Source organism: Dendroctonus ponderosae, unplaced genomic scaffold (assembly GCF_020466585.1).
Source record: "Dendroctonus ponderosae isolate FM_Combo_2020 unplaced genomic scaffold, Dpon_F_20191213v2 Dpon_F_20191213_1, whole genome shotgun sequence".
Classification (NCBI taxonomy): Eukaryota; Metazoa; Arthropoda; class Insecta; order Coleoptera; family Curculionidae; genus Dendroctonus; species Dendroctonus ponderosae.
In genome coordinates, this window is record NW_026017110.1 from 15,034,949 (window position 1) to 15,056,744 (window position 21,796).

Sequence of the window (21,796 nt, forward strand, 5' to 3'; positions counted from 1 at the left end):
CAAACAAAAAATAAATTGTGATTTAAAAAGCGATTGACCCAAACGTGATATTAAAGAGCGACTTATATTTTCACTGCTAACGCTGTTATTGGGAGTTGCGTGTAGTGCCAACAACTCCTACAATTGTAAGATGTATTTCTGTTTTGTTCATTTTTTCGAATTAAAATTGTTTATTATGCATTGTGCTAAGGACGGAAAATTATTTTTTTGACGAATTTCTTTTCTGCATTAGTTGATAATTTTGCAAAATGCAATTTCTGCAAAGCAAATTATCTTATAAAACAATGTAAGTATGTCGAATCTGAAACGGCACATGGAATGCAACATCCTACCATATTAATAAATTCTGAAAATGTTCGCGAAGAGCAGCGAAGTAATATGTTTGTACCTATTTTCACTCAAATAGTTTTTTTTTCAGATCAAAAATTAAAATCAACTGCCTTGCTCACAAAGAATTAAGAGCTACATACGCTATTCGCTCTGTGTAAAACAATAGTTTTTTGAGGCTATTTTAATTTTCTGTTTAATGTTTAACGAATGTTTTTTGAACTTTTAGAGTACCTAGGTTTAGAAAATGTGTAGCCTGTTGCTAGTTGCAGACGCTGTTATTTTTTAGTGTCCTTAAAATCATTTGTACTTTAAGAATAAATTATTATTGGTTGTATACCTAAATAAGTTTATTTATTTAAAATATGAATTCTAAAAAATTTAAATGTCTGCAAGTAACGCACAATTGCCCATAATCTTATGACGCTGCTATATCACGAATACGGCAACCATAAGTGAAATCTTATTCATAGGTTAAATTCACAATTAAAAAAAGTCACATTCACAGTTATAACAGTGATTTTAAAATCACGCTTTAGCTCATCTCTAATATAAAATTTGAATAAGCGGTTGGCAACGCGACAACATTGCATTCCGTCATATGTCAGTTGCTAGGTGTTGATGTTTATTGTTTTTGTACGAAACGAACAAAAGTCCAGATTTCATTCCAGTTAATCGAGTTGTTTGCGTTAAGCTGTTCGGTTTATATCAAATAATTTAGTTTATTTTCAGTGCTCAACAAGTTCAGTCTTCTTAAGGTTGGCGAAGAATAATCGGGCAACATGAAGATTTTTATCTTCACCCTGATAGCAGTTGCTGGTGAGCTTTTTGCTTTGTCTACAAAATCTATTTTCATTTCACTTTCGTCATAATTGTTGTTGCATGGAAAATATCGCGTATATTTATCACAAAGTAATTATGTTCGGTTCCCGATGGAAAATTGTTTCACACTGCCAACTATTTCTGTGCTTGCTATGAGAATAATAACAGCCCCTGGACTCTTTTGTTTTGGGGGAATGGAATATTGGAAATCGCAAAGTTCATTCACGGTTTAATTGCTAAATATTAAGTGACTAATTTGTTATTTACCGACGATTTTCCTAGTTTTATCGTGCCTTTTTTTGGTGTTTAAACAGAAGTCATAGTTTAGCAAAATATCTGTATTTTAGCCCATTTGTTTGTAATCAACGAATTAATTGTGAAGAGCTCAGTGATTAGCTGGTGCTTAAGTTAGCTGAGGTTCTTAATTGGCTAAAGTATTATAGAAGCAAATACTAATTAGGTACTTACTTGCAAGTCAATGTGGACAATTTTTATCCTATATTTAAATGGCCTCAATAATCTCAGATTATAGTTAAGAGATATAGAAAGTAAAGCTCATTTAACTTTACTTTTCAAATCTCTTCGTATATCTTGATTGTCCATTGCCTCCTTTTACTAACAACCCCACAGTATAATTCAAAGTATTTTACTTATGTTTCGATCGACAGATTCGTCATTTGCAAATTTCAAAAAATTATTGTACACAGTTTAACAATTAAAACAAGCCTGATAATAACATTCTTCTTTCAACCACGCCATCCAGTCCGAGTAGCGAACTTTATCTTTTCGTACACCATAAAGATGATAAAAGCTGCTGCGTATTATTATCAAAATAACTTATTTCAAAGCTTTGTTTTAATTGGAGCAAAATGTATTTGCGTTATTTACTGTTCACTCAATTCTTGTACATAACAGTGTGTTTGGAAATAAATGCAAAAATTGGGCTTTTTTTCTTTGAAATCAATTAAGCGACGCGTTTCGTCTTTTCTTTTAGGTTCCTGGTTTGAGAAATAACAGCCACTTGAAGTTTGCCGTAAAAAGTATTTTGTTTATTTTTCAGAAGTCTGCAGAATGAGGGCGCTTGTTTAATTTTCGTCAAAATGAATAATGTTTAAAGTACTGTTTAAACAATTTAAAATCTTCTGTCTTCAATTTTTATAGCGCTTTTCCTTTTTATGGAACATTCACCGACTGTTAATATGCATAAAACACAATTAAGTGCCTTTCCATTTAAACAAGCTATGCATTGTACCTATTTGCATTATTTTGATTGATTTTCCTAACTGCGTGTAATTGTTATTATATTCCTTTCCTTCCTGGGCTTCAGTCAAAGTGTGAATCAAAAATTTGTATATCGTTTATCTCATAACGTTTCGGCTATGTATTTGTATGACAACACCGCTATCATCATATTTAAAACTTATATAAATTCATAATTGGTAAACATTACATTATTTTAGGTCTTTGCTATCTTGAAACCTTATTTTTTGTGCATTCCCAATAATCATCCACGGTCATTCTAACAGCCATAAATACCCACAACTACTTTATTTACGACACATTTGCTTTCTCATCCATGAAAGGGCTCTTAATTAAGAAACTCTGAATAACATAAACACCATTCGAGTACGGATAGTTTCAAACAGCCATAAATAATATGTTTGTCCTGTCGGCACCTCTTATCACGTAGTCAAGCTAAGGGTTATTTTAGAAATAAGACAGTAATTTAATTGTGTAATTGTATGTTCGATATTTACTTAATGTAATAAACAGTATTTTCTTGCTTCATTATATTTGAACCTGTACGGCTTCAGAAGGTAGGTAGTTCTGGATTGTTCTTTTGTTTTGAAATTGGGCTTGTAATATTCTCCCTTTAAAGTATTTTAGTAAGTTTTAAGGATTGTTCCCTAATGATGACCTGAAAAGTGGTAGAAAGCTCTTGAGGTTAAAACTAGCGCGTACAAGTGAATACATCTATCTATTAATCAAACTTAAAAAATCAAGTCTGCTGAGTAGAAGACAGAACTGTTCTTTGTCTCAATATTGATGGAGGAAATAATACCTAGAAAATTCCAGGGAATCATTCGCCCAATTATTGCCGTCTGTTTGATAAGAATATGACTGGGTTTTAAGTATTATCACTTCTAGGCGACTGATTTCTTATTTATCTTTAAAAAAACCTCAACCTCGTTAATTTAAATTGAAAATAATTTTACCCCGTTATCGCCGTCATTTTGCAATAATTTCCTTATCTGTCCATGCGATGTGTGACCAAGTATTGTTTATTAAAGTATAAATATTTTTTCCCAAGATTGCCTAATCTCCGAAAGGGATTTTTCAAAGCTTACTTACATGACTGTTGTTTAAATAACATCAAATATGTATTTATAATGTAGGTGCATAAAGTAAAGCTTTCAATTTGACACGAAATTATTGTCAAAACACAATTTATGTGTAACATTGATTCCCGGTCGTGGTTAGCCTTTGAAATTAGCACCTGTTACGGTACCGCATTTAAATCGTATAATGTTGCTTAAACACAACCTTATCGAGTTTTAACATTTTTCAGTCAATGTTTTATACTAATAAATCCATATATAGAGTGATCTTTACCTTAGCGATATACAACAGTTTAAGAGTGTAATTTTATATGGACAGAGAATGGTAGTTTTCTTAAATATTACAAAACTGGAACCCCGCCCGTTTTGTATGATCCGCTCAAGTTTTTTTTAAATCGCTCTTTTTTTCTTTTAACAAAACTGCTCACTTGATGATTTAATCGAAAAATATTAAACAAGGTACACTAATATAGCCAGCTAATCTCAATTTGAAAATGTCGTTTGTATTATGCGAATACTTTTGGATACAATCTATCAAAAGCACTGATTCATAATTCCTTCATCAAACGCAATTCTTAAACAGTTTAACTAAATACAACAATCAGGATTACGTTTCGTCATTTTTAACGGCACACAACAGGAAGTGCTGCGCAATATTTTCTGGCAGCTGATCCGAATTGCTTTGAGGGCCTGACCTTCCACCGATATATTTATTCTGGTTTGGCGTTTTAAGCAAAAATCCTACGTTTTAGCCCTTGAGCATCAATAAAAATATACAGAGAATGCATGAAATTTGACCTTCCCCATGAATAGACGCGCTAAAATTACAGCATTTTTAACCACCATAAAATTTTGTAATGCGAATGAAGATAAAGTGTATGAATGAAACTAAAAAGCGAAGTCAATAATCTACTGAACTATTTTATAGATGTAGGTATGTAATTTTAAATATTTGGCATGAATGGCAATTCTTCAAATTTTTCTACTGTACATATTTTCTTATTTGCAGCTACTTCATCGGCCCATCTTCTCGGTGAGAAAAGGTGCACTTACGGTCCATCATATTGGTGTCAGAACTTAACGTAAGTAAATCGATTTATTCGTTCATAAACTACTGTTATTTTTAATCAGCAATGCCGGGGATTGTCATGCTACAAAGCACTGTATTCAGACGGTCTGGATCCACAAAACATATCCCGAAGATACTACAAGTATCTGCGATACCTGCAAAGAAATGGTCAAAGAAGCCAGAGATCAGTTGGAGAGCAATGAAACTCAAGTAAAATTTATATAAAATTTATATGATTTTATTTTTTGTTGGACTTTTTAGGAGCTAATCAAAGAGGTGTTTGAGGGATCTTGTGCACTATTGCGCGTTAAACCCATAGTAGTGGAATGCGACAAGATAGCGGATAATTACATTCCTGATTTGATTGATACTTTAGCTTCGGAAATGAATCCTCAAACAGTTTGCGCCGTTGCAGGTAAGTCATGGGAATGGCAGAAAAACACATTTGAAGTTTTAATTTAGGTTTGTGCAACAATGGACGAATTACCCAGATGTTAGAAGAAGCGCAAGAGCTTTCAAAAAAACCTGCCGAACTTGAACCGAAGAACAGTCGCTGCGAGAATTGCAATACTGTAATGGATATTGTCGTTAACAAGTTTAACGCCATGGAAAAAAATGACTTCTTGAAGCAAATATTGCAAGTATGCGAAGTGAGATATAATTCTTTAGCCAGAGCACTAGCAGATCGTTTATAGGTGTGCGGAGAATTCAGCAGTTTCTCTGATGCGTGCAGCAATCAAGTAATTACGAACTTTGAAGATTTATATTCATTCCTCAAGCAGAACTTTAATTCGAACGACTTCTGTTTGCTATCAGGAGAATGTTACACAAATTTCCACAAGCACCATGTTGAAATTACCCCAATGTCTAAAATTGGATATGTTCCTGTTAAGTAAGTACACACTAAGGCAATTGCAATGCCAAACACCACATCTATAAAATATTCCTATTATAAATCGAAGCACAATTTCTATTAATTTCCTGATAACACTGTTATCTAGCAAACTTGGCATTTCTGCGAATTGTGCCTAGCGCACTTTAGTTTGTATCATTTTATAAAAATATCTTTCCAGGAATGAACAAGATGATTTGCCCTGCGAGTTATGCGAACAATTAGTTACACATTTAAGGGAAGTTTTGATTGCCAATACTACCGAAGCTGAGTTTAAACTTGTCTTAGAAGGCCTTTGCAAACAAGCAAAGAAATCGTTTAGCACAGAATGTCTTAGCATTGTTGACCAATATTATGACATGATCTATCAGTATGTGGTCACTGAATTGAACTCCACCACTGCTTGCACTGCTATTGGAATCTGCCCATCAAATGAAAAAGTAGGTAGACAATAATTGTTTATTTTTAATGTTGAGTGAAGCATATGCCAACGGATATCATTTTTTTAATATGTTTTCAGCAAACTCTTTTCATTGCTCCGCTGCTGCCAGTAGAAAATGTTCCAAAAGCTGTTAAACTAAATCAAGAGGCTAAACCTGTTACCATTCCGAATGATGATCTTGTCGTCAAGGTAAGGATTATTATGTTTTATGTGAACTGGATGTTTGCTTGAAAATTAATATGGATATGGAATTTCATATAGAATCTATTTACAGGTGATCAAACCTAAACAGGAAGCAATTTTATCAGCAGTCGACATGCAACTTCCAATCGATTTGCTCGTACCCCCTCACCAACAAGTATACAACCAACAGTTTTGCATATTTTGCCAATATTTCCTGCACTATTTACAAAATGAAATTACCGATCCAACAGTTGAAGTAAGTGTTGCTTTGTTATAGTTTTATATTCTTTATATGTATTTTTTTTAAATTTTAGAGTGATGTCAAAAAAGTTATTGATAAGGCCTGCTCAAAACTGCCGAGATCAGTGAATGAAACTTGTGTTGAATTTGTGAACACTTACGAACCAGCGATGGTTGCCATTCTCGCGCAGGAAATCGATCCATCTCAAATATGTCCACTGCTGAAAGCCTGTCCAAAGGATGAAAGCAAGGACGTCGACATCTTCATGACTGCCCAGTCATCTGAAAAATGTCCTTTGTGCTTATTGACTGTCACTAAGTTGGAATCAATGATCAAGGGTAAAGCTACCAAGGTATGAATTATCTGTAATTCAATTTTTTTAGAATAAAATTTGACAAATAAATAAAGTTTGATACATTTATAATTCGTCTATAGTTGAAGAGAACGGGTTGCTATTAAGCATTTAAAATTATTTTTAATTATTATATTCTTCATAGATTAAGAGGAGAAAACGACGGCCACGGTATGGACGCAATGAAAAAAGAAAGAAATTCCAGAAAGTAAAATTCCGGTGTTCCTGAAGATTTTGAAAAGCGTCTTTTCTTCCAACTATTCCAGTCTCGGCAATAATAATTTATTTTTTATGGGAAAAGTGTTCTTATTTTAATTATAATTGCATTTCTATTGTCAATTAATTGAAATCCAAGACGAATTAAAGAGCCGATTTTTCAAACGTTTGCTAAATTCATTGAGAATTAAATGTTTTTTTTTACAGGATGAAATCAAAGAAAGCTTGGAAAAGGTTTGCAATCATTTGCCTGGCAATTTAAAACCAGAATGCACAGACTTTGTAAATACTTACACCGATGAGCTAATCGAAATGCTTATGGCCGACTTTAAGCCTGAGGAAGTCTGCGTCTATTTGAAATTATGTACGGATAAATCCCCAGCCGATTTCATTATCAGCAAAGATCCACATGAGGAATTTAGAGGAGATACTGGTGAGTTTCAGTAAACACAAGCACTTCTCGATTTGATATGAAAATAAAAAATCTAATTAAATATTAACGAATAACAACGCGACAATAATCTTGTCTGATGCAAAATGCAAATCGTTGTTCGAATGTAACTCTGTGTGGACATTATTTAAAAAATGTGCTTTTAGAAACGAATGCAATTTTCGACGACACTGTTGAGGGACACCAAGTTGAAATGTATGGCACTGAGTCATGCATTTTGTGCGAATTTGTTATGAAGGAAGTCGATGATAAGTTAAAGGACCAGACAGTACAGGTAAGAGCCAGACGAAATTTCCATGGAACTTTTAATTATACATACCTAAATGGTAGGGGAAATATGTCCGAAAATTATCATATCTTACTTTTGTAGGCTGATATTAAAGAAATTGTTCATGACATCTGCAAAGCATTACCTGGAACAGTGAAAGATTCTTGCAACAAGTTTGTTTCCCAATATGCGGATATGGTTATTATCTTACTAGAAGAAGCTCTAGACCCCAAGGAGATTTGTACCTACATGAAATTTTGCAAACCGAAACATGCCCTAGATTTCATTAGAGGTAAGTTGTGTTTCAACTGCGTTTTCACTAAATAAAATGCATTTTAAATTAACATATCTAAATAACTTTCTTTCGTTACAGATGAAGTATCCAAATGCAGCGGCTGCAAGTCTACAGCCCAAGTCATGAATCAAGTTCTGCAAAATCCAAAAGTTGCCAGAACTATGGAGAATATATTTTCAAAAACTTGCCGCGGTATGCCATCATCAGACATGAAGAAATCGGTAAGTTTTTACATTCTAATTTAATTAGAAATTATCATAAAATTGCTAAGCTTTCTAACGCAGAGTTTAGGGAATTGCCATCTTGTGAATGACGTTCTAGGGCTTATTAAAAAAGAAGCTTTAAAAATATTATGTTTAAAGCAATTCTTTGATTCTTATTTATCAAAAATTGATTTAATTCCGATATTCTGTTTCTTGATTTGCATTTTGAATCTGGTAAAACCAAGTAACTCGTTGATTTTTTTGGGCATACATGTATGTTAAGGGTATAGCTTTTGGGGGTTAAAATTTCTTTAAACTAAAATGTTCGCTATAGTGAAACATAGCTTGTTATATGTTTGGCTTAAACGGCGTATTCTTCTTTACAGTGTGAAGTAATAATTGCAGAGAAAGGAAATGAATTAAGGAATTTGCTTTCCGATGGCGAAACGGCACTAAATGCTTGTACTTCACTAGATTATTGCAGCTCTAATGGGCATGTGATTATCAACTAATTTGTAGAATATATTTTATATATTATAAATACCTACTAAGAATTATTAATGATCTAAAAATGAGGTTTGAATCTGTAACGAGGGATGTGTAGCGGGCTACAAATATTATATATATGGCATATCAATTTTAGCTTATTAATATGCACCGGTATTTTTTGTTATTTGATTATAATCTAACCGTTTTAAACAGTTAACAATTGATAATTTAAATCTTAAGTGGCGGTTTTTAAACTGCTTTTACTTTTAGGTTAACTGTGATAAAATTATTATTTTGTACATTTAACTTTACTGTAATTTAGCTTCGAAATAAATCTCGAAATGACTTATGTTGTTTGTCTATGCACCCCTAACTTACCTGTGCTTTGCTAGTATTGTACGGTAGATTTTCCTGTATGTCTGCTTTTTACATTCTGAAAGCTTATCGGCCTACTTACCTATTCGGTAAGTAAGTAAAACGTTCCGAGCTCACTCTTAAAGCTGTGCGCTTATTAATTGTTGTGCTCACATGTGGCTAAATAACTAACAGTAATAATGTTTACCAATTTTCAGTGCTTTACAACGTTCTTTAAAAATGGCGAATTGGAATACGAAGCGGCCTATCTTATACTATCAGACCTGGCAAGTCTTCAAGTTGCGTTGGCTTTCCAACCCGAAATAGCAGATTGCGTGATATGCAAAGCTATCGTTAAAGGAGTTAGGGAACTCATTAAGAATAACAAAACAAAGGTAAAGCTAATTAGAATCAACCGCATATTTAATATGTTCAATTACGCTTGATTATTCTTTAAAATTAAATGTATTTCCATAAAGAAAATGCATCAATCAGCTTACATAGTTCATATTTGATTAACTATAGAAAAGAAATTCTAATTTCAGGATGCCATCCAAAAAGCACTGCGCCAGGTATGCAAGAAGGTGCATTCACATAAATGTAGGGACATTGTAAACAAACACTTTGATCAATTTGTAAATTTAATTCTTGCTGGTACAAAAAGCGGCAAAATATGTAGTTTGATATCACTTTGTACAGGCAATCCGACAACTGCCGGCCATCTACATATACTATGAGTGATATTACCAAGATAGCAAGTAAGTTCATACACATTACAAGTGTATTTTAAAGAAAAAAATTATAATGACAGAATATAATTTTAATCCCAAGCGGTATTATGTTAATATAATATTATTTGCTCGCATTTAAATATAAGTTTAAAGCTGAGATACCTCTCATGCTGGCATTTTTCATAAATAACTGTCTCAAATTAGATAAGTTTTTCTTCAAAGATCCCGTCATCATTTTCAATTTCAAAGTGCATGTTCTACACATGGTATTGATGTATAATGTATATAATTGACGAATAAAATTAGATTATAAAAAATCTTTAACATGTTGGAAAATATTTTAAGTCGGAGCCATTGCAATCATTTCTGGCATTTGTGGTTGATAGGGATTATGGAGTAGCAACCATTCTGCCAAGGATATCACTGGATCTATCGGCTTCGTTCGTACAATCTCTGTCAGTCCTTGAAGCAAAGTGGGTCTTAGGAAGGTTGTAACGTAATCTTTTACTTTATCACTTTCAACTGGCAAAGGTTCTTGAATATCTACATTAAAAAACTGAAAATGTTTTATTACGGATTGATACTGATTGTTAGCCAAAGCATTACAACAAAGCTAACTGAGAGAAGAATTCTTGGGTCGTCTTAATAGTTATGGTTAGTTAGCTTAAAGTAGATTCCTCTTTCATTCACCTGAGTTGTGAGCGCATGGTAAGTGCGAGAATTTCCCGGCGAATGGGAATTAAGATGGATTCGCGAAAAAAGGGTGCCAAAAACTAGTTTACAGTATCCAGAAAAATCTAGAAAAAAATCCCGGTAAAATTGTACGTTGTACGTACGTACGTTGACGGTAGAACAAAAATTAGCCAGAAAGACCAGAAGAAAAAAGCTATGTTTATTACTAGATCTACATGAGGCTCAGATGCTCCGGCAGTAAAGATGACCTTACCCCAAAGTAAATCAAAAACATTAAAATTCCAAAGACTGATAAATACCTCTTGGAAATAAATATCTGCTCTCCTTTCGGGCATCATTCAATCCCTCAGATGCATGCAAAGTGTTGAGAAAATCTCCCTGCGGACCAAACCTGGTCCTAACACTGTATGGAAAAAACCATTCTTCGCGTAGAGTCCCCATTGGTCCCACCATGGCTTTCCATTTCTCCACTGCGTTAACGGCTTGCAAAGCCAACACTAAAATCGGAGAAACACTCACAGTAACCACCATATGTGGAAACGCGGGTGTCCCATAGTATTTTTCGTATATTTCTGATACTTGTTCAGGAGTAAGGTGGACCGTTCGTTGCTAGAAAGAAAATTATAGAATTAATAATCTCAAATAAAATTTGCCAAAGAATATTCCTTCGTAAGTGTTCCTAGAACAGTCAAATACATTTTCAATTTCAATGCGTGTTAACGGTTTGTTCATGAAATCCACGGGGAAAGTTTGACTTTAACATACTGGATGCTAATTTACAGTTACAGTTTACGTTTAAAAAGATATATTAATTTATGGTTTTAAGAAAGTATGATTATGAGCTAAATCTCAAGGGGACAAGAGAAATTGATTTTAAAGTAATCAAATATCTATATTTCTCAAAACGCTTGTTTATAAATGTCTTAGAAAGCTTATTATATGAATAAAAGTGGGAGCAGTTGAAAAAGATATACATATGTATATCGTTAAACGCTGATATAGTCGAATGCAAACTTGAACATTTGTAAAAATTGTAATTTAAAATTTTTAGCTATTCCCAGTCTTATTGCTAGAAACATTTTGCCCGTGAAATTCTATTTTGGCATCGATACAATAGCAGGATGATTTCTTGGAAAAAATGTTAATTTTTGTTACGAAAAATTAAAATTTGCGTCTCATACCGGCCATTCTTGGATTATGAAAACATTTTAAATAATTTCCCTTGCTCGATTTGCATCGCTTTCATTAATGGGCGAACCTGTATATTTTATAGCTTCTTCTGAGCATGAAAAAATACACGCTCAGTTTAAAAGCACTTGTAAATTCAAGATTAGGAGATAATTTCTTGACCGATACAAGAGCAATTGAACAAGTCTTGTGCATTCGGTCTGAGCAGTGGTAAAATTTAGGACGTTCTTTTTAATATTCAAGAAATAAACTGAATCTAGTATCAATTTCATCAAAATTATTCGTGTTGATTTATTTTTTCGCTCTTGAATTTCAATCAAATTTACATAAAAAAAGTCATTAAATGAATGTCCTGTGTTTAGTTAGAGCAAACCATCGGAAAATGGGCTTTATAATCTAAAGTAGCTCTTGATAAGCCTCAGAAAAATACTGAGATCTCTTTACCAGCTCATTAAATGGCTTATAACTACATACGTTTTCACTACTTCACACCTTTTATATTTATAATTTTGCTTAAAAACAATTATTACGTAATTTGCATTTACCACGTACGTTCATAAAGAGCAACGATTTTAAACAAACATTCCATACTGGTGTAATAATACTAATTTTAATAAGAATGTTTCGGATGCAATTATATCCGGCTCAATATAGAAATCTGGTGTAATATAAAACCATAACGTCATAAAATTAACTGGAAAAGTAATTAATTCTTAACTGTGAAAGTAAATTTAATAATTATATGTCAAAATTTCAAACGGTAAGAAACAGTGGGTATATTGTTCTTGGCGTTACTTAATTGTTGGTTATTAACTTTCCTTTTTCCGCATTTCTGCTGGTAATTAGAACTTTAATCACTGGCTGCAAATGGTTGAATCAAACTTCTCCAGAAAGTTCATCGAATTCATTTTTTTATTCAGCTTCTGATACTTACATGAACAATTTTTAATCCGGCTTTACCGATAGCTCTTAACACTACATCGGTATAGCAAAGTGCCTCAGGTTTGATCATGGCCACAGTTCTTTGCAAGGTACTATCATCGCAAGATATAGAGCTTGAGGAGGTAGTTGTACTGCCAAGTCCAGCTTTGTAAGGTACATCGTGATATAGAGGACTGACATAAAATTGCTGATAGTCTAAATCTCCTTCATATTCCGTATGAGCTACAGTACTTGCAGGGGACAGATAATGGATAGTGTCTAAGCGATCTGTTACCTAAAAATTCTTATTTGCATGATTTTCCAGCTTTTTTATTGAAAGGAACGGAAATGTGCAAAAAAAGTGGCATGTAAAAAATAAAATGATCGATAATGGTTTATCTGAAACAATTCATTTTATTTATTCATATTTAAGCAGGAATGTTAATTAATTATCGCAATATTCAAATTTGAAGCAAGATTCGCTTGATTGGGCCAGAAAGCGATAAATGTTCTACGTATTTTATTTAATTAAAGTCGGTTGAACGATGCCAAAGTTGTCCTAATTTTTGCAATCTAATATAATGTCTTGATGTTTTAAATATTAGAAACGAAAAATTCAAAAAGCCAACTTTAATAATAGAATAAATAGATAGTAAATAATTAATTCAACTAAGATATGGGATTTTTTGCAAATTTTGGAAAACACATAAACTTACGGCACTTGAACCGCGGGCTGTGCTTCTGTGAGTGCTAGGATTGCTTGCATAGGCGGTGGAATTTATTGAACTTTCTGTTAAAAAGCCAAAATCATCTTTTGATGTTATTTGGAAATGCATGGTTTAAATGCTGAAAATTAATATTGTCCCTTACTTAAAGTCAAACTATTTTTGTGTCAAAACTGAATTTTCACGTGTTAGTTCAAGTACGAAGGTAATTAATTGAAACTAAGAATATAAAGTTATACAAAATTATGAAAACTGTAGGATGATATGAAATAAATGCCTATATACAGTGAGAGTATTCTAGACGTGAATTCTGCATTTTTGTTGAATTGCGCGCGTGTTTTAGAAATTTTTAAAAAATTTCCGTTGGCATCAATGTGCTCTTTTTCCAATTCCGGGATAAGTATGGCTTTTCACTCAAGAAAATGGGCAAAAACTGTTTTACTTTTGTTCTTTTCTCTCAAAAACTGACATTGTATGCAATATTTTTAAGAAAAACACTCGGAATTTACCATAAGATAGAATTTGAAAATTTGCTTGTATTTTCAGAATCACGAATTTTCTGTTCACATATGATTTTATAAATATGTAATACTTTATTTCAGAACCAAAAATTGTAACTCCATTAAATTTGTGATTGAGTTTTGTTCAATCAAGCAAAACAGATGTTCTAAATAAAAAACAGTACAAATTGTAGAGGAACCGAAGATGTATGTTTATGTATTGTTTGAATTCTTTGGCAGAAAAATAAAAAAAATAGCTAACTACTTTAAAAATACTGAAACATGTTCTTTTTCAATATTTTTGGTTGTTAGCTGAGAGTGGTGAATGACTTTGAAGTGCATGAACTTTCTAATAGTGGCGGCTTTGAAAATTATTTTTTAATAAAATTCACCTTATCCACAAAAAAACACACATTGGGAAGCAGAGGTAGAAAACCCTTCCAATTATGGAAATATGTGCGTTTTTAGAATTTTATTCTTATTTTTATTTATATAGAAAAATTTTAGAAGCAAAATACGCAAGTAATAAATAAGCAAATTAAATAAAATAATTAATAAAATTCAATTCTCCAAAAAAACATAATCTAATAAAATAATCTAGACCTTTCCAATCGAACGATTGAAATTCATTGTAAATTAGATAACAAATTCTTTTAGACGCAAAAAACGGAACAAAATGGTGTCTAGTTTTATTAATGTTCTAATACATTTTTCAATATTTGCAAGTTTTTGGGTGATAAACTGATTTTTTTTCACTTTCACGTTGTTCTAAACGTTCAAAAACGTAAACACCTAAATCCGTATCAACCATATAGAACTTATCTAAACATATCTATAATGAAGTTTATCATCAATATTCATCTCAACAACTCGTTTCGTTAAATTTGCTTTTCGACAATTAACACACTTTCGTTAAATATTTCAACAATTCGTCAAATAAACCGAAAATTTAACCTAAATTTTAAATAAGAATTTAAGACGCTTCACTAAAATTTCATCATATAACACATTTTGGTAAATTTGTGTGCTGTATGCGATATCTTTTGAGCACATTAAGAAAATTTTGTATTTATATATATAATATATTTATAAGTAAAGCATTTTATTAGACACTCTTAGTCAAAATATGAAACAAATTCTCAAATTAAATATTTTCAAACATGTTCTTCTCAAAGCGAAATTTCTGAACACTACACACCTTTTAACCAAAAATATTATAATATAAATATAGCTTTTGGCCGCCGCTTTGGTATTGGGCGCTTAAATTAATAAAGCTTGTTYCCATCCGATTTTCCCATTTCAAGTTAAAGAGTAAGGTTAAAGTTATGGTTAGGTAATTGCTCAGATTAATGTCTTTGGGTAATTGATAAATAACTTTTAAACAATGTTATTCCGTTAAATTTGTGCATTTACCGATGGAACGACTAGCCTAAGCTCAAACTATATCCTGTAGCCAATTTTGCGCATTGACTTTGTTCTGCATTATTATTCAAAATGAATGATTGATATTACATACATACATACATAAAGAGTACAACAATAAAGTGCATAAAAATGCCATATTGCATCACATGCCCGTTAGAAAAATTGTAATGCAATTTGATTTATAATGATTTCTCTTGCTAAAAACGGTGGTGTTCCATGTGGTTTATTTCTTCGCATGGATGATAGCGGATCTCTAATTTGTGACTACATTTTGTAGCCTTCCATCGTTTCTGTTTCGGTTTTGTTTCATTGTGGACGCGTATTTCCAACAATACACGCATTCCGACAAACCGTGACGCGTACGTTATTTTTTCTGTTTGCTTAATGAACTTTCGGCTCTGCGTTTCGTGTTGATGTCAAAAATGGTGCATGTTTGTGCTAGTGACCAAGTGATTAAAAATGCATTTTTTAACGGTGTGAAAAGGCTAAGCAGTCAACCATATGGATTTTAATCATGGAGCAGAACTACAGCAAAAGCGGTATAAAGGTACATGATTCAGTCGGAAAATTTGAAAACATTCAGTGTCGCGCATATATAAAATACAGATTTTATTGGTATTTAATGTTAACATTTATCTGAGAACTAATAGGTCCGAGAGAGACTTGAGAATGAATATTATCAACCTTGAAACTGGTTAGTTTTCAATAGTTTCCTACTTGCTCAACTGCTATATTCTTATAATCCTTTCAGATTTTCACTCATTAAATCTTGTTGGTGTTTAGCAATTTATTTTAGTTTTATTTCATTCTTTTACAGGCACGTTTTCATTTCGTTTCTGTTATTTGTTTTAATTTTAAATCCGATGCAAATGAAAATGGAACAATCTGTTGATGATTTTAAGGATACCGAAATGTATGTAATATACATTCGTAAAAGCTTTTTGGGAAAAACCGTTATAGTCAAAAACGCTTATACCAAAAATCATTGATTTTTGGTATAAGCTAGAAACTGTCCAGCTCTCACTCATGAATTTTGTCATTTATTAATTTTTCAATTTAATTGTTACTTACATTTCTGTTTAAGATTATTTAAATTTTCAAATATGATTCACTGATTTGAATCTGGTGAGTTTACATTGCCAACATTTTCAGTTCGTCGTTGCCTACATGAAGGAGTTTTCTGGAAATTAAAATAAATTACGAATAAATAATAATTGTTATTATACAAAGGAATAATAATAATTGTTATTTACTATTAAATAATATATTTGTTTTTTAATCAAATCAAATCCAATTGTTGACTGGCGGAAGAGTAATTAAAAATAGGCATATCTAAATCTTTAAAAAATCAAACAAGAAAACCAGCATAAACAATGCAACTGCAACCAATTTTTTTTCAAAAATATATTTATCAAAAGTACATGTTTTTCAATGTGCGCCAAGTATAGCAGGGTTATAACGGGTTCTAAGTCTGTACTTCTAGAAACATTATATTATGTTGATACAACAACAATTATATTGATTATTTTTTTTGGGATTCTTTGTTTAAACTTGAAAACACGAACTAGCCTAACCAATAAAATGAGAATGGCCAGATTTTTCGCATTTGAGACCTTCGTAAAATTGAATACTTTGAGGTGTCGCCAGCACCAGTCGCATATGCATGTTCAGAGCTGATTGCGTAACTAAACTGAACATATCAATGTAAATATAGTAGTGTGTGCTATTAAGCAACCATCTCTGAAGATGCATGCCACTAGAGCTAGCGAAACACCCGTAAAAAAATCCAAAACTTGTTTAACATATTTTAAAATCGTCGCTAACTTTACTCTATGCAGCGCCTAAAAAGAAGCATTCAGCTTTTATACAGAATACTCGATAATAAAATGTCCATATACCAAAGGATTATTTTTGTACATGCTTTAAAGAAAAAATATATAAATATAGGTGAGCCCTGCAATATAAACCTACAAGTGAGAAAGCTATATAAATTTTTGTCTTTATATATTAAAATTTATGTTATAAATTGGTCGATGAAATGAACGTTATACAGCCAAATTTTCCCTAAGTTTGGAAATATAGATCAATTCTAATTGGGTTCGTTTAGCGATTTGGTTTCTGTTTGAAGCCTTAACTAACCCAATTAATTTTTTATTCGTCAATGTTTTGATAAACAATAAGCGTTTCAGATAAATTTTGTTGAAAAATAAGGGTGGCAAATGAAAAGTTGCGAACTTTCTACAAACTTCTCATCTCAACACCAAAAGTTCAAATACAAACCCAATAGCTACAGGGTGGCCTCAACTTTTCAGCTCGTTGTCCGATTTTCACGATCTTGAGCTCATGTTGAAGCTGAAACTTCATAGACAATCTAAGACGGCAATTATCGAATTGCGTATATCGCTACAGGGTTGCCTAAAAATGACTCAACTTAGAAATATCCTCGATATTGTGATTCTAGCAGGCTTTCAACTAAAGTGAATTTTATTTTTAAATATTTCGTTGATTCATGCAACCCTGTATATTAAATTATTTTCTCAAATCGACTGTGAAGTTTTAGCTTCAACATGAGCCCTAGATTTTGCTCATCGGTTCAAAAGAAAAAATCATCACTGCAAAACGAACAAGTTGATTTTTTTAGCACTAATCTAAAAATAAAAAATATGGGCTAAAAATTCCCAAAGTTTTTTTATAGATATATTAGCCCTATCTTAATGTATAGGCCGTTCAAATGGAAACAAACGTTTTCTTGTCCAACTAAGAGCATGTGGAACTTTCACCAATTTTGCATTGTTTCATTTGCCACCCTGAAATTTTATATGCAGCACTATTGTTTGGCAAAATCACACACTAACTGAAAAATAATTGCATTAAATAATAACAGTTTAAAAAGAAGTCAATTCGCTTGTAGCAATCATATTTATCCAGTTCCTAAATTGCTCCAAATTTACCCGTGTAACGTGTAACGTTGGGGAGTTTATTTAGCTGAAATGTGGAAAGCCGATTCATTGAGAGGATTAAGAGATGTTCGATTTCTTGAATTAAAAGCTAATTCAGCCAGACACTCACTTTGCTAACGGAAAATGTGGTTTTCTGTTGCCTTTTGAAACTATTTTATGTTTCAGTGTTTAATCCCCTATCATTTTGCGAGCACAAAATTACGAAACCCTTGTTAAAACAACATGATCACAGCAGAATGAAGCATTTCTAGTTTTTGCAATCCGAAAACATTCTTCAATAAATCGCACAATCGCTGTCGAACAACAGTGTTATTAATATCTTAATAAGCAACAACTAAACCAGAAACTACTTTAACAGTCGGAGGGGTCTTACACCTTTAATACCGCTATTATTTTTTTAAATTTCAGTTAATATACATCATAAAATAGCACCTTTATTATCATCACAACCATATATTGAACGCATTAAATTCAAAAGAAATTCCTGGGTTCCAGTCAATTTTATTGTTTACCATTTAAAATGTCACAAAAACGTTTCGGTGTTTTTCTCCATCTTCATCAGTTTGAATAAAATATGCATTCACAGTCGTTATTAGTTTAAAAATTTAAATATCTAAGCAATAAATTCTAATCTTTTCCCGAACATGATTGTCCTGACTCATCACCTGTAATCCCAAAAGATTCAAACGATTTTAATATACTTTTTAATGTGTTTGTAATTTGTATTTTAGAATGTATATTTAACAGAGATCTTCTTTTAAACTGATGATAGTGGAGAAAAACACCGAAACGTTTTTGTGACATTTTAAATGGTAAACAATAAAATTGACTGGAACCCAGGAATTTCTTTTGAATTAAGTTGAAATACAGTCAGGAAAATATACACAATTTCGCATTAAACTCAACTTCACTCACTGTTTCTCAAACGTTCGCACATCGAGAATGTTTCGCAACAATCATTACTAGAAAGTCTTTTTCTAAATTTATTAATCACAATAGTTATACAAAATGAACAAAAGTCTAACTCAATTTCTAGTGCTTCTACAGCTGTGTAGAAAGGAAACTTGCACTTCAACCGAACGATAAACAGTAGCGACTTTGGGTTCTTCCAATAAATAAGGCCTTACCATTAGCTCCGTCTGTGTATCCGCATCCTTGAAACTTATCTTTTTATCGGTTCTCAACCGTAACAGTAAATCATTACATATGTCAGCTACGCCATCATCATCGGCCAAAGAAGTTTTTATCAGAGCTTGTTCTGAAAATGGATTGCTCGTAACCCACTGTAATTTCGTTTTTCTTTTCAAATTTATCACACGTACACTGTTTTCTTCGATATCTTGATAGGGACAATACTGGAGAAGGCTGTAGAACTTGGCACTGTCGCTGGATGCTTCCAGGGATAAAACGGTGCAGAACTTTTTATCGGAAGTTACGGAGGCTCGAGGAGCCGCAGGTGACAGAACAAAAGGAAATACTTTGACGACTGTTTGAACTTCTTTATCTTGCAACTCGGCATTATTTCTTTGGGAGGCAAGTGAACTAAGTGACATTATGTATGGAAAAATGCATTTTGTGATTGGAAATGTACCTGGAATTTAATACATAATTTTGACTGATGACAATGCAGCTACAAAGTGCCATTCCGCCTGACATACCTGTAAATTCTTGTAGAAGAAAAAAAACGAGCCATTTTCTTAAGATAACAAATGTCAGGCAGCAACAAGAATCAGCACTCTGTTGATGATGATGCCTGTGCATCAGAGTCGACTAATGAGAAAGTTTCAGGAGAAAATGGGAGTGAAAGTAACTTGCGAAAAATATTAAATGAAACAGTAGAAATGTGCTTTGAGCAAGAAGCAGCAAATGGTGCTGGAATAGGGGCAGGTTCCCCAGCTTCCAATTCCCTAAATAATGACTCGGACGTTGAAGAAGAAAACAAAGACTTAGCGAATGAGAAGGGGGCCTACGAAGAAACAGTTCAGTGCACTAATGCTAGAGCGGGCGAAATTGCGTTGGACCATCCTATGGCACCAATAAAACACACAGCTCAGAAACAAGCCTACATAGCAGATGAAGAAAGACCTATAATTGACGTGTCTAATCAGTTCCTGATAAATTCTTCGAACAGTTTAGAGGCCTGCCACAGTAAAAATTCAAATAACGCAGAAGACCTAGTTAACAGCGCTGAAGATTTAGCAATCGAATGCGTACTCGAGGACAGTTCCATAGACGCAGCTGTGGTAGAAGGAATGAAGATAAATGAAACTTTTGCAGCAAGTTCCAGCTGGTCAAAACAGCGCACCAATTTCATTGAAGACATACACCGCGAGTTTATGGCACCAACGGCTTCAACACTTGAACGAGAGATTTTATTGAGAATTGAGATTGGCGACAAACGAGCCAAAATCCTGCAATTGCCTAGTCAAACTATGCCAGCTAGTCCAAGTCATTATGAAAAGGAAATTGTAGGCGACGATGCCGCGAAAACCGCAGTAGATATTCTTTGCGAATGTGGCCAACCGAGTATGACTGGAGAAGCTGTTCCGGTCGTCACTTCTTTTAATCTAGCAACAGATGCTAAAACGGAGAAGAACGGTAAGTTATTTACAAAACAATTAATAAATATAAAGGGTGTCCCGTAAGCACATGATCAAAAGGGTACTGCGATATTCTTTGGACCAAAAGAAGACGATCTGACCTAACTTTTATTAACAAAAAATGTTTGGTTCCTCTGCTATTGATGATCAAAGTTCTTCAAAAAAATTGTCTTTTTTTAAATATCGGGAGAATGATACGATGTATTTTAGTCAAACTCGCCGTGAATTTGTTCTTATGTAAGACTCATATTTTGATGAAACAATCGACTTCAGCCGTTTTGGACAAGTGGTGAATTCTTGAGTGTCGTGGTACAAAAACTACCAACACTTTTTAGTTGGAGGATGAATTCAACTCATTTGTTTTTAGTTTGATGCACTAATCATGTACTCACAATTTTGTGCTGTTTATAAAATCTTGTAGCATTCATAGTTTTTGCACAAAAAAAAATATGTCTGTTTTCTAGCCACTAAACAATGCAACTGGACATTAACTGCAAATATGCGCCACGTAAACGCGAACGTTTTCACGCAAGTTGTCTTCGCAAAACCCACAAAAAATACTTTGACCATGTCGGTCACTTCTTCATTAGAACAGATTATTCAAAACGAATTGTGAGATTGATTGACAATGATTTTATGCCTCGTATCACGATATTTGCAGTTAATATCTAACATTGTTAATTGGCAAGAAAACAGAAATATACAGGGTTGCTCATTAGTGCGTCAAAGTGCGATATCTCAGTAAATATGAACTTTACAAGAAAATACGTCCTACGAAAGTTTTTCATGTTTAAAAGGTCCACATTTTAAAATTACTTTCCAATATACGGGGTGTATCATAAACGTGTGGTAGTTACCAACTTTGGTTTTTTAAATGGAACCGCCCCTTTTTTCATTCATTTTCAGATTTGTCGTCAAAATTTAAGTTAAGTTTGTGTCAAACGTTTTACCTGAAAAATTTACGATTTCCGAGTTATTCGTAAAAATGTGAAAGTTTTGACAGCTACTGGGTTCCACAGAAATCGATGCTGTACACTACCCGCTGCGAATTTTGGAAAACAGTTTTCAGCGATTCTAACAGAACATCATGATCTACGCGTAGATATGTTT

At 32.9% G+C, this 21,796-nt stretch overlaps 3 protein-coding genes across 6 annotated transcripts in view; 2 read left to right on the forward strand and 1 right to left on the reverse strand.

The window, feature by feature from the left end:
- Window positions 1–917: 917 nt before the first annotated feature.
- Window positions 918–10,003, forward strand: LOC109535949 (prosaposin). 2 transcript variants are annotated; one of them, XM_019901992.2, is made up of 16 exons: window positions 918–1,146; window positions 4,498–4,570; window positions 4,620–4,767; window positions 4,819–4,972; window positions 5,020–5,198; window positions 5,253–5,449; window positions 5,631–5,889; window positions 5,970–6,080; window positions 6,166–6,330; window positions 6,389–6,667; window positions 7,091–7,316; window positions 7,481–7,608; window positions 7,705–7,894; window positions 7,976–8,118; window positions 9,162–9,338; window positions 9,489–10,003. In XM_019901992.2, the coding sequence occupies exons 1-16, from the start codon at window positions 1,110–1,112 to the stop codon at window positions 9,678–9,680; spliced, it is 2,658 nt and encodes an 885-aa protein (XP_019757551.2). In that variant the 5' UTR covers window positions 918–1,109; the 3' UTR covers window positions 9,681–10,003. The 2 variants fall into 2 exon arrangements, with proteins under 2 accessions (XP_019757551.2, XP_019757552.2); XM_019901993.2 differs by lacking the exons at window positions 9,162–9,338; window positions 9,489–10,003 and adding an exon at window positions 8,487–8,934 and having other exon boundaries at window positions 925–1,146.
- LOC109535950 (nucleoside diphosphate kinase homolog 5) lies at window positions 9,944–19,302 on the reverse strand. Of its 3 annotated transcripts, XM_048670683.1 has the most exons (6): window positions 19,214–19,302; window positions 16,198–16,306; window positions 13,193–13,322; window positions 12,490–12,771; window positions 10,667–10,976; window positions 9,944–10,217 (listed from the first exon to the last, which is right to left on the reverse strand). In XM_048670683.1, exons 3-6 carry the CDS (start codon window positions 13,310–13,312, stop codon window positions 10,015–10,017), a joined length of 915 nt encoding a protein of 304 aa, XP_048526640.1. In that variant the 5' UTR covers window positions 13,313–13,322; window positions 16,198–16,306; window positions 19,214–19,302; the 3' UTR covers window positions 9,944–10,014. The 3 variants fall into 3 exon arrangements, with proteins under 3 accessions (XP_048526640.1, XP_019757553.2, XP_048526642.1); XM_019901994.2 differs by lacking the exons at window positions 16,198–16,306; window positions 19,214–19,302 and having other exon boundaries at window positions 9,944–10,136; window positions 13,193–13,640; XM_048670685.1 differs by lacking the exons at window positions 16,198–16,306; window positions 19,214–19,302 and having other exon boundaries at window positions 10,182–10,230; window positions 13,193–13,552.
- Window positions 19,303–19,783: 481 nt separating this feature from the next.
- LOC109535947 overlaps window positions 19,784–21,796 on the forward strand; it is an 8,853-nt gene continuing 6,840 nt past the window's right edge. Inside the window, exon 1 of the mRNA XM_048670676.1 lies at window positions 19,784–20,684. Coding sequence (XP_048526633.1) covers window positions 19,796–20,684 — 889 coding nt within the window. The 5' untranslated portion in view covers window positions 19,784–19,795. The remainder of the gene's footprint in view (window positions 20,685–21,796) is intronic.

Excerpts from the sequence above, each read along its gene's own strand:
- LOC109535949 (XM_019901992.2), top strand. The coding sequence starts at position 1,110 with ATGAAGATTTTTATCTTCACCCTGATAGCAGTTGCTG. Across the intron at positions 4,571-4,619 it reads TATTGGTGTCAGAACTTAAC|CAATGCCGGGGATTGTCATG; the intron begins GTAAGTAAATCG and ends ATTTTTAATCAG. Across the intron at positions 7,317-7,480 it reads GGAATTTAGAGGAGATACTG|AAACGAATGCAATTTTCGAC; the intron begins GTGAGTTTCAGT and ends ATGTGCTTTTAG.
- LOC109535950 (XM_048670683.1), bottom strand. The coding sequence starts at position 13,312 with ATGCATTTCCAAATAACATCAAAAGATGATTTTGGCTTTTTAACAGAA. Across the intron at positions 12,772-13,192 it reads CAGCCCGCGGTTCAAGTGCC|GTAACAGATCGCTTAGACAC; the intron begins GTAAGTTTATGT and ends AAGAATTTTTAG. Across the intron at positions 10,977-12,489 it reads CCGGATTAAAAATTGTTCAT|CAACGAACGGTCCACCTTAC; the intron begins GTAAGTATCAGA and ends TTTTCTTTCTAG.